The 11,861-nt window shown below is 27.6% G+C and overlaps 1 protein-coding gene across 1 annotated transcript; it reads left to right on the top strand.

The window, feature by feature from the left end:
• The first annotated feature begins 8,456 nt into the window (after positions 1–8,456).
• Positions 8,457–10,057, top strand: LOC136091618 (uncharacterized). Its single transcript, XM_065819326.1, has one exon. It carries the CDS (start codon positions 8,603–8,605, stop codon positions 9,779–9,781), a length of 1,179 nt encoding a protein of 392 aa, XP_065675398.1. The 5' UTR covers positions 8,457–8,602; the 3' UTR covers positions 9,782–10,057.
• Positions 10,058–11,861: the final 1,804 nt, after the last annotated feature.

Below are 11,861 nucleotides of genomic sequence, written 5' to 3'. Positions count from 1 at the left end.
TTTACAGTGATTATTTGCGTACTTTTATTCAATGTTGAATAAACGAGTTTTTTTGAGAAGATAATATTTACGTTGAAATTTATACGCTTATTCAACGTTGAAAATGTAACGTTTAAAAAGCGGTTTATTTTTAACGTTGATAAAGCGTAGATTTTGAATCGTCATTAAAGTGGCTTTTTGCGTAAGTTGATTCCACGTTGAATAAACGTTTTTTTTTGAGACGCTTAAAATACGTTACAATTTCAACGCTTATTCAACGTTTAAATTTACCGCGATTTAGTATACAATAACAAACATTGATTCAACGTTGAAAGCGCGTTGTTTTTGTGACTGCAACGCTTTTTCTACGCTGCGACCGGTTTTCAACGTTGATTCAACGCTGACATGTTTGCTAGGAACCCTTTTATCATTATTAATGTTGCCTTATAATCAATATATAATGTTTGAAACTCGACTCAACATTTTTTGTTAAGCGGTTTCTCAATATTTCTTTTCTGTGTGAAGAGTTAGCGAGTTTGTAGAAGAACAAAAGTAATTAAAAGTGAAAGTCAGAAACGATCGAGTTAAAAAGAAATACGGATAGATCAGTAAACATATCACAAAAAAACCTTTGCTACTAGAGCAAAAGTTAAGACGTGTTATATTCCAATTTAATTGTTGTTAGGTAATGTGGTCTACCCTCATCCGGCTGATTGCCATATGCAGTCCGCAGAAAGCTGATTCATCTCTCTAGAGAGCGTCAATATCCACTTCTATGAATCAAGTGCAAGCGAATTTGTTAAGTATTTTTGTAAAGTAATATAAGGTAAAAGCAAGAAGTAATTGTGCTAGAAAGCAAGCATAAAAATGCGGACCGATCAAATGCGGTAGTGGTTTAGTAGTAAAGCGCTCGCTTCATAAGCGAGAGATTCCGAGTTCGATTCCCACCACGTCCCTGGTAGTACCGCGCTCAACTTGTTTCTCCGCGCAGCGGCCTTGTTCGTCAAGGTTCGTGTTTTGGAGTTCGAGAGTTGAGTGAGGGTCATAACCACTATTAAGTAGACTCCTCATCTATAGTGGCCTTCTCAGCCTTAAGGAGGTGAATAACATAAAAAAAAAAAAGAGAATTTTATCAAAACAGGTTCTATGAGAATCTTTGTAGTGTTTTTTTTTCCCGTTTTCAATTTAAGTGTTTTTACAAAGTATTATTTAACGAATCTTTATTAATTTGAATATCATTGATAAAGAAAATCTATAACAAAACTGATAAACTTAAAGGTACAACATTTTTGAAATTCAGAAGACATTTATTAAAAATTTATTTATAATTAAAGGTTTACCAATAATTTTTTTCGAGTTTGTTTCAATTATTTAAAATAATAGTTTTCAATACCATTAAATAAAGTTGAAATAAAAACTAAATTTTTGCTTTTCGTGTGACGTTTTTTCAAAAGTTTGGTTTCCCAAACTAGAAGAAGAAAGGGGTGCAAAGAGGGGTAGGAAATATATTGGAAAAGAATTTAAAGCTTACAGACTTTTCCTCAAAACTATTTATTTAACAAAAGTGAGTTCTAATTCTGCAATTAAATAAAATAACTTACAAAAAAAAAAACAACAAAAAAAAAACAAAACAAAACAAAACAAAACAAAACAACACTATTAAAAAATTCGCCGTAGATTTAACGGAAAATGTCCGGCAGCAACAATGATATAGTATATAACTAGATGTCTAACTTGCGGGATTTTATTGGACAAAAAGTGAAGCCGCTTTTTTTTGTTTATAACAATAGTCTGCCAATTGTAAAAAGGGCAAAGCTAAAGCCGAAGTGTGGAATAAAAGTTAAAAATGCAAGTCAAAAGTTCGCAATAAATTAAAGATATTTCAAAAACAAATTTTAATAATTATAAAATACTTATAAAAGTTTTTTTTATGAGTCTATGTTTATTAAAAAGTATTTTAGTTCATAAAAATGCTTCAAAAGCGTCTGTCGTTTTACTTTTCTTTTCAAAACTATAATCGCTTTTTAAACAAAAATGAATTAAGGAATCATAAATTTTTATTTTACAAGTATTATAATTTCCGCCTAATACTTTTACGTAAATAGTATTAAACTTTAAAATATATTTACTTCATTTAAGAAAAGAAAAGTTACACAAATTTATTCTACCATTTGTAAAAAGGCCATAAAGCGGCTTCACTTTTCGGATCGAAGTTAGACATCTAGTTATATAATATTTCATTGGTCAACTAAGTGACAGCACTTTTCCCAAAAAAATTAACGGTTTCTGTAGTTTCTATTTTCCGTTAAAATCAACGGACAAAGTCTGTATAAAAAGATACAGAACTTTTCCCGTAAAATTCACGGTTTCCGTATTTTACTTTTTCCGTACAAATTAGCGGAGATAGTTAGGCAGCAAAGACACAGCACTTTCTACGTAAAATTTACGTTTTCCGTATTTCATTTTTTCCGTTCAAATTAACGGAAAAACTCCGTTAATTCAACAAATAGACGGTTACTTAACTCGTTTTCCTCATATGTTGATAAAATAATTGTTATAGTGATGATAGTTATATGAAATATAAACAAATTATATAATATTCTAGTAGTTATTATATTTTATATATTATTTAATAATTATGATACAAATAATATTTTATTATGATAAATTATACTATATTATCATAGTTACTATATATATTATATCATAATAGTTATAATAAATATAAACAAAACGTCTTTTGATCTATTGATGCTCTGTCTATTCAAACAGCGCTAGTTCGTTTACAAAACTCAAAACTTTTGTTAGAGGTCCGACATGATGATTTTACCAGTTTTTTTTTTATTTGATTTCCTTTTTCAGGATTTATTTTTGCGATACATCTACATAATACTTCGGATAATTAAAACATTATTTACAGTAAAAAAAACAAAAGAAAGTAATGTTAAAAATATTTAGAAGTTGTGTGTAGAGCGAAGATGTAGAGCGTACAGTTGCAGGTAACCAGGATGTTATGATATAGAAGAAAGTGTAGGTTAGAAGTAGAAAAAGTCAGAGAATTTTTATAATTTTTTTTATAAACAAATAAGAAAGTATATCATTACAAATTACGCTGATGATTATACTTTCGTGTTTTTTGTGGCAAAAAGGAGCATTTTTGTGGAGTAAGTCCATGATTTTAGCTGGCAGGTTTTTCAGGGAACTTTGAAAACATTTATCCACTTGTTCAGCATAGTACTGAAAAATTCATATGTAGTTACATTTGAAAATTTAGGGTTGGGTTGTAAACGAAATCAAAGAATGAACCTGAGAAAAACTTTTAATGGTAGTATTTCATTTTAACAATAAAAAATTTATCATTATAATATAAATTAAATATAAATACAAACAAATAATTAGGCAATAAGTATATAACAATTAGAAACATTGAAATTTCTTTTCTACCGATAACTTTGTCAAAAACCGCAATTTAAATAACTTAAATATAGATCAGATAACGAGAATAATATTTAAGTGAGCTTTTTTGTAGTAGATAAATATATATATATATATATATATATATATATATATATATATATATATATATATATATATATATATATATATATATATATATTATATATATAAATATATATTTATACATATATATTTACTACAGCATATTTATGGAACAAATTGTTACCATATTTTTGTAACATTATTTAAATATGAATTTTCAGATAAAGAAGAAAAAAAAGATTGCTTTTCTATACCAATCCCTCAATAGATGTAGCAGCACTCTCCTGCAATTTAGTAAACGTCCGGGGCAAAATTATAAGATTTAACAGGGGTTGATAGCCGGGCTAGAAAAATGTTTATAATACTTTTTTTATTATAATTTCATGTTTACATTTACTATTTATTACATACTAGCGTATATTTATGTTTTTTTAAACTCTTATTTACTTTCAACAAGATTGCAAGCAACCACTATTAAGTTATGAGTTACTTTAAAATAGAGGACAGGTTAAAATACTTGAAATTGGTTAACTGAAGATTTTAGAAGTTGCAGGATGTATTAAAAACGAAAACACGAAGATGGCGAAGAGTTAAAAGACTTTTTTGATGTGCAAGGACAAAAAACTGAACTATTAAAAGTTTTTTTAGCATGAATGGACAGATACAGTAAAAGAATGCAACTTGTTGAATAAGAAGCCAAGTAAGAATTAGTTTCAGTTTATCGTAGTAGTGATGATATCTGGTTTGAACATTGACCATGATTGTATTTGTAGAAAAAAGAAAAAAATGGGAGAAAACTACAAAAATAGGAGAGTGGTTTAAGCTTGGCGATAAAGCAGGTCTAACTACATTTACAATGAACTTTTAGACTTTGTCTAAGAGTAAGAGAGATGTTATTCGTCAATATAGGAATGCCAATAGTATTGAAATATTTTTTTGTAGCAAATAAATGGGTTTTGTTGCCTTAAAAAATTTAAATCCACAAGCCATTGCAAGCCTTAGGCTGTTACAGAAGAGAAATCAGATTAAAAACCGGTGTTTGTTCTAAGCAATCAAAAAGTGAAGATTTTTTTGTAAAGACGATAGATAAAGTTGAGTCTTTAGCTAATAGAGGTACTTTAGATGTAAAATTTTCATGAAGATATTATAGAAGACATATAGTTATTGTAGATAAGAAACATTACAGAAGCAAAGATAGAATTTTGTGGTAACCTTAAAGTTACTTAATAATAAAGTAAAGTGTAGAAAATAATAAACAAATAATTTCAAATAAATACACTCGTGCCGCGCTCACCCTATTTTTCCGCGCAGCGGCTTTGTTCGTCGAGGTTCGTGTTTCGGAGTTATTGAGTTAAGAGAGGGCTGTAACCATTTTTTATACCATATAAATCCTATATATATATATATATATATATATATTTATATATATATATTTATATATCCATATACACATATATATATATATATAAATATATATATACAAATATTGTTACAAATCCTGATTGGGTAATGATGTTTGAAACTTTATCTGTTCAGGAAATGTATGACAATCTATTTCACTTTTCAAATGTATCATGTAATCAATTCATTCCAGTGCTTGACGTATCTCGAATAAAAAAACAAATTGCTCCATGGATCAAAAATGATCTTAAAACTCTAATTAAAAAAAAGCAAAGTCTTAGATACCTGAATTGTGGTTGTAAATGGAGAGATCTTACTCTGTCTAAAGAGTACAAACTGACTTGCAAGTTAGTGAAAAAAGAAATTAAAATAGCTCGTCTTGTATATGAAAATGTTTTAGTTAAAAGATCCAAAACAAACCCGAAGCTTATGTATAAATACCTGAACAGCCAACAACTAATCAAAGAATCAATCAGAGCATTAAAAACAGCCAATGGTGATCTAACTGTGCGGCCGTGGCGCAGTGGTTAGAGCGCTTGCTTTATAAGCAGGAGATCCAGGTTCGAAACAAGCTCTGGACAAATTTTCGCGTCACGGTAAGGAAGGAGGCGTGAACATCCTGGTTAAATGCACTTCCGCGGTGTTCTGTGACAAGACCGTAAGGACTTGAGAACCTAGAGAACTCAAGAACCTAGAGAGATAGCTAATCTACTCAATAAATGTTTCCAAGATGTTTTCGTAATTGAAGAAGAAGGGGAACTTCCACATTTCACAGTTGAATTTAACAAGAATCATTCAAAGTTTGTTGATCTAGATCCAAATGATATCAGCTACGAAATAATATTAGATAAACTTAAAAATCCTAATCAAAATAAAGCATGTGGTACTGAAAATATGCATCCATTTCTTCTAAAAAACTGTGCAGAAGCATTTGCTATTCCTCTAACATTAATTATTAGGGCATCTTTAACTAATAGTCAGCTTCTAGTTTAATTTAAATCAGCGAATATAACACCTCTATTCAAAAAAGGTGATAAGACTCTTCCCAGCAACTATCGTCCAGTTTCATTGACTTCTATTCCATGTAAAACTATGGAAAGTATAATTAGAGCTAAAATGGAAGATTACCTGTATAGAAATAATCTACTAGCAAAAGCGCAAGATGGTTTCGTTAGAAACAAATCATGTACCACCAACCTTTTAGAAAGCATTGACTACATTTCATCAAGCTTAGATGTTGGTATTCCAGTTGATGTAACTTTGTTAGATTTTGCTAAAGCCTTTGACACCGTTTCACACAAAAGACTGTTAGCCAAACTAAAACCATACGGCTTTGATGGTCTGATACTTAAATGAATCAAAGCCTTTTTAGAAAACAGAAGACAAAGAGTTGTTTAAGATGAAATCATTTCTGACTGGGTTAATATTTTTAGTGGTGTACCGCAAGGGTCTGTAATTGCAGCACTTTTATTTGCTTTATACATTAACGACCTTCCAAAAAAATTGCATAATGTAACCAAACTATATGCCGATGATACAAAAGTGCTTTCTCAATTATCTTCAGAACAATGCGCTACAAATCTTCAAAATGATCTAGATATTGTCAACAAATGGTCTCAAACTTGGCTTCTTTTATTTAACATATCAAAATGTGTAGTTATGCATTATGGTTATAATAACAAAAAATATTTATATAATTTAAACAGTATTCAACTGGAAGGGTCAGATACAGAAAGAGATCTTGGAGTGTTTTTTAATGCAAATTTAAAATGGAAAAATCAAGTGATTAATGCTTCTAACAAAGCAAATTAAATGCTTGGTCGTATCAAAAAGTCATTTGCCTATTTCGATTATAAATTACTTCGTTTGCTTTATGTTACTTTTATTAGCCCATTACTAGAGTTTGCAGTTCCGGTATGGTCTCCATATTATAAATCTGATTGTGACTATATCGAAAAAATCCAGCACAAAGCTACTAAACTAGTATCATCAATCAGAAATCTTTCCTATACAAAAAGACTTGAAAAATTAAACCTAACTACTCTAGTGGAAAGGAGACAAAGAGGAAATCTAATACAAATGTATAAAATTATGAATAATATTGACAAATTAGAAAAAGGCAATTGTTTTCCAATAGTTAATAATCATACGAGAGGTCACTGCTTTAAATAATTCAAGGAAATGACAAAACATAAGCACAGAGAAAACTTCTTTTTTAATCGAGTAGCGAATGTATAGAACTCTCTGCCAGATGAAGTTGTTAAATCGCCTTCAGTCAACAGCTTTAAAGCAGCAATTGATTGCTGGATGAGCAGCAATCGATCAATTCGGCTGTCAAAGTGTGCCTGATAACACACTCACTGGCTCTGCCAGTTACAACGTTTTCTACCAACTAACATATATATATATATATACAACTAATATATATATATATATATATATATATATATATATATATATATATATATATATATATATATATATATATATATATATATATATATATATAAATCCTTTATATAATTATATATTATATATAATAGAGGAAACTAATTTTCAGAAATACCTATTTTTAATAAATATCTATATCTATTTATACCAGCATCCTTAATCTAAATCATAGAGAATTCTTTGTGAATGCACTTCTTTGAAAACATATAATACTTTAGTTTCAGTAAAACAAATATAAATATATTAAAATCTGTAAATAGAAATTATATTCGTGAATAAATTATTCTCGTAAAAAAGTACTATAGCTCTCTGTAAAGTATACTAAAGTGTACTGTTAAAGTCCGTAGTTTAAAGTTACGGAACTTCTCTTTATCATAAATATGGAGAAAATCATATAAAATAATGTGATTATTTTAAAAGACTCAAAAGAATAGGTGAAAGACCGTTGTGAAATGAAAACGGATTTTTCCCTTAAGAAAACAACGGAAAAAGTTTGATAAATGCTACGGAGTTTTTTGACAGTAAACAACAACAACAGCAACAACAACAACAACAAAATGTCTAAAAGTAATAACAAAATATTGATGCTGTATTATTTGTCCATATTATATACCGTAAAAACCAAAAACAAAAAAAAAACAGCATAAAATACTTATAACTTGATTAAAACATTTGAGTATTTATTAATTATAAAATAAATAAAGTCATGTCTTGTTGGACACTTTGTTTATAGAGCATAATTTAATCTATTATTCTTTAGATTTGACAATTATAAAAAATTCATTGGAGCATAAAACATTATTAAAATTGCTTTGAGTTAATACGAATTAAAGATTAAACGGAGGTGTACCGGAGGTGAACCGAAGGTATAACTGAAATTTATCAGGACGGAGATATAGAATTTAGTTTATCGGATTCGAATCATAATATGAAAATATATATATATATGTTAAGGATGTTAAAGAGGTAATTTCATTGGAACCGGAATTGAAATTGGTAGTAGAGCTTGCATACAAAATAGAACTGTTTCCATGCTTTAGAAGAGAATTACTTACAAGCCTCCTAAATTTAAAACTTTAAAATTTATTTAAATTTAAAGGTTTCTATTTCACACACTGTAAGCAACTTTTAAATAATTTTTTAATCAAATTTTTTTATACTAAATTAAATATTGTCTGAAATGATTTTATAATTGTTAAGTAAATTTAAAACTTCTTGCCTCATCAACCTCCGTTTCACCTCCGTTGCAATTATAGTTAAAAGCTATTCTGTAATGTCTCGTATGCGTACGTCATTTTTGACTGTAATTTTATTTAAAAAAATGGCGACAATTCCGATATTAAATATTTTAATGAGCAACCTGAGCTACGAATATTTGTTGTTTTTTTTACGAACAACAAACCAAAGTGATATTATTTGCCGTCTGGCTTTCTACGAAGCTGTTGATGGTTCAAATGGTTTTGTAATCAGCACAATCGATATTATTGTTGGTATATTAATATTTATATTGAATATTTTATTGGTGAATGGAGTTTGCAGATTACGAAGAAAGGGAAAAAGTTTTACACACAACGAAAAACTTGTATTGTTGTTGTCTTCGATTGATATTTTGGTTGCTTCAATTTACATGCCACTTGAAATAGTTTTAGTAAAAATGCTAGATCAGATTTCTTGTATATTTATTTCCATAATAGGATTTTGGCTTGTATTTCCTTTGATTTTTTCAGGATCAATTGTTGTTTTAATATCAATTGAACGGTTCAATACACTTTTAAATAATAAAAAATGCTGTGGCGTTAAATTCAACGGGTTTTATGCAGCAACAATACTATGTTTTCATTTTCTTATATCTTTTGGATTAGGTGTTTGGTATGCTCTTCTTAATTATTTTCAAAGCCCAATTCGTCAACAATCTTATTACTTTTTTAGTGTGGCCACCTACACAATTAGCAATTTATTATCCGTATTAATTATGAATACTTTATTATTGATTAAAACTAAAAAAAAACTGGGAGTTAAAGAAATTCGTGTTGCGCAACACATTGTGGTGGAGAGGCGACTTACTCAAACTATGATGCTGATATCAACATCCCTTATGATTTTATATCTTCCTGTGGCTGCTGCTACCTATAACATTTTTGTAAGGCTCTACTTAAATGAACTTAAATCATTTGGCAATGCAATGAAAATGTTATTTTACGCTCTTATTTTTTGTCAAATAAACTCATTATTCAATGCCTTTATATACGTGTTCAGAAATAGGAACATATTAAAATTCTATAAACGTTTAATAACTTTAAATTTTAAAAAGGATGTTGGCAAACACAAATTAGCAATGCAGCTCTCTTCAAAACACATTTCTACTGATACCAGTACGCAAAAATTTTCTGAAAGTAACGAAAATGTTTTTTTTTTAAATATAAAAAATATTGAACATATAACATATATATAAAAGTATAAAATAAAAGTTTTCAAACTCTACTAAACTTATATTAAATAAGATATTTAATGTTTACATCAAAGACGTCGAATATGCTCTCATCTTAATCACTATTGCAGTCCACTATATTGATTATGCATTTGGTTCATACAGATCAATTAGTTAGAAGAGACCCAGTACATTTGTATAAATGGTCACTGACGTTTTTTATCAGCAGACTCTATTGCAATAACTTTAAATGTCAATTAACAAATGGCATTCACAAGAATCTTTCTAAATTTTTTGAAATCTATAGTGTAATTGTTAACAGTTCAACTTAATCCTCATTGGCCCGCATTAAGTCTGTTATTGTTCCTTATATCTATCTATCTATCTATCTATCTATTTATCTATCTATCTATCTATCTATCTATCTATCTATCTATATACATATATACATATATATATATATATATATATATATATATATATATATATATATACATATATATATATATATATATATATATATATATATATATATATATATATATATATATATATATATACATATATATATATATATATATACATATATATATATATATATACATACCTATATATATATATATATAAATATATATATATATTTATATATATATATATATATATATATACATATATATATATATACATATATATATATATACATACCTATATATATATATATATATAAATATATATATATATTTATATATATATATATATATATTTATATATATATATATATATATATATATATATATATATATATATATATATATTCATATATATATATATATATATATATATATATATATATATATTATATATATATATATATATATATATATATATATATATATATATATATATATATATATATAAATATATATGAAGACTCCACCGAAAGAAACGGCAGGGTCACATTTTGAAAATTTTGACTTTTTACACTTTCTAGCTTTATTAACCACAATAGTTATATAGTTAATAGTTAATAGTATATTGCAATAATTGAAATATACTTAAAATTTTTTTTTTTGAAATCAAATTAAAAAATAAATATTTATGTCAAACGTAATGTAACCTTGTTCTAAACAAAAAATATCAATTAATCATGCACAGATTTTCAACAGGTTAGTAGCTGTTGAACTCGAAGGTCTCATTTGATGACGTGATTAACTTAATGTAAAACTTGTACAACTTCGTTTTTTTGCTTTTATATAATTTTAAGTTACATTAAAAGTAAAAATATCGCCAACCTTGGAAAAAAATGATTTGTACTATTCAGGCTGTCTCATTATTAGTAAACTGTATTTAGTTCTTCTCTCTTATTTTATAAAAAACAATCAACTGCAATATTCACTATTCACAGATTTGATATATAATAATAAGAAATGAAGAAATTATTAACTAGATATATTAGCTTTATTTATCCACTCTTGTAACCTTGCATCGCTAAATTTTTTATCAATAACAACTAAAAATATACTAGATGTGTAAAATGCACTCATTTGGAGGACCATGAATTTTTTAAGATCAATGTGGTTAGATTTTATCAGGATTTCTATTGCATTTGCATATTTAGCTTGATCCGTTACAATGTCGGTTTCGGAGAGTCCAAGATTCTTGGCTTTAGCTTTTGAATGGAGTAGAAACTCAAGCACTCTGCTCAAGTTGGTTGTCGATAAGTTAATAGCTGAATAATAGATGATCTGGTTTTTCTTGATTTTTATCGTCATACAGCGGTAACTCGTTTTTATATTATTTAAAAGAACTTTTTTTGTATCTGGTAATTCTTTGATTTAAACGGTTCTTGTGTACTTGACCAAGGTTTTGCAAATGAACAGCAATACTACTGGTGACGTGCATAGAGGTTCCGTTTAATACTTTGGGATTAATGTCGTTGTTTTCTCAAACAAAGTTCACGAATCTTAAGGGCTGTAAAACAGAAGGAAAAAAACGTTTTAAATTTTGTGGAAGAGTTGTTTCTAAATAATTTACTTCATCATAAAAAATTTCATGGACCGTTTAACCAATTTCTTTGATCCAGATTTTTTGATACTAAATCTAA

This window comes from Hydra vulgaris, chromosome 15 (assembly GCF_038396675.1).
Source record: "Hydra vulgaris chromosome 15, alternate assembly HydraT2T_AEP".
Lineage (NCBI taxonomy): Eukaryota > Metazoa > Cnidaria > Hydrozoa > Anthoathecata > Hydridae > Hydra > Hydra vulgaris.
This window is presented reverse-complemented; position numbering and strand designations above follow the sequence as displayed.

Bases quoted from the DNA above. Each gene is read 5' to 3' on its own strand.
- LOC136091618 (XM_065819326.1), top strand. From the start codon at position 8,603: ATGTCTCGTATGCGTACGTCATTTTTGACTGTAATTTTATTTAAAAAA.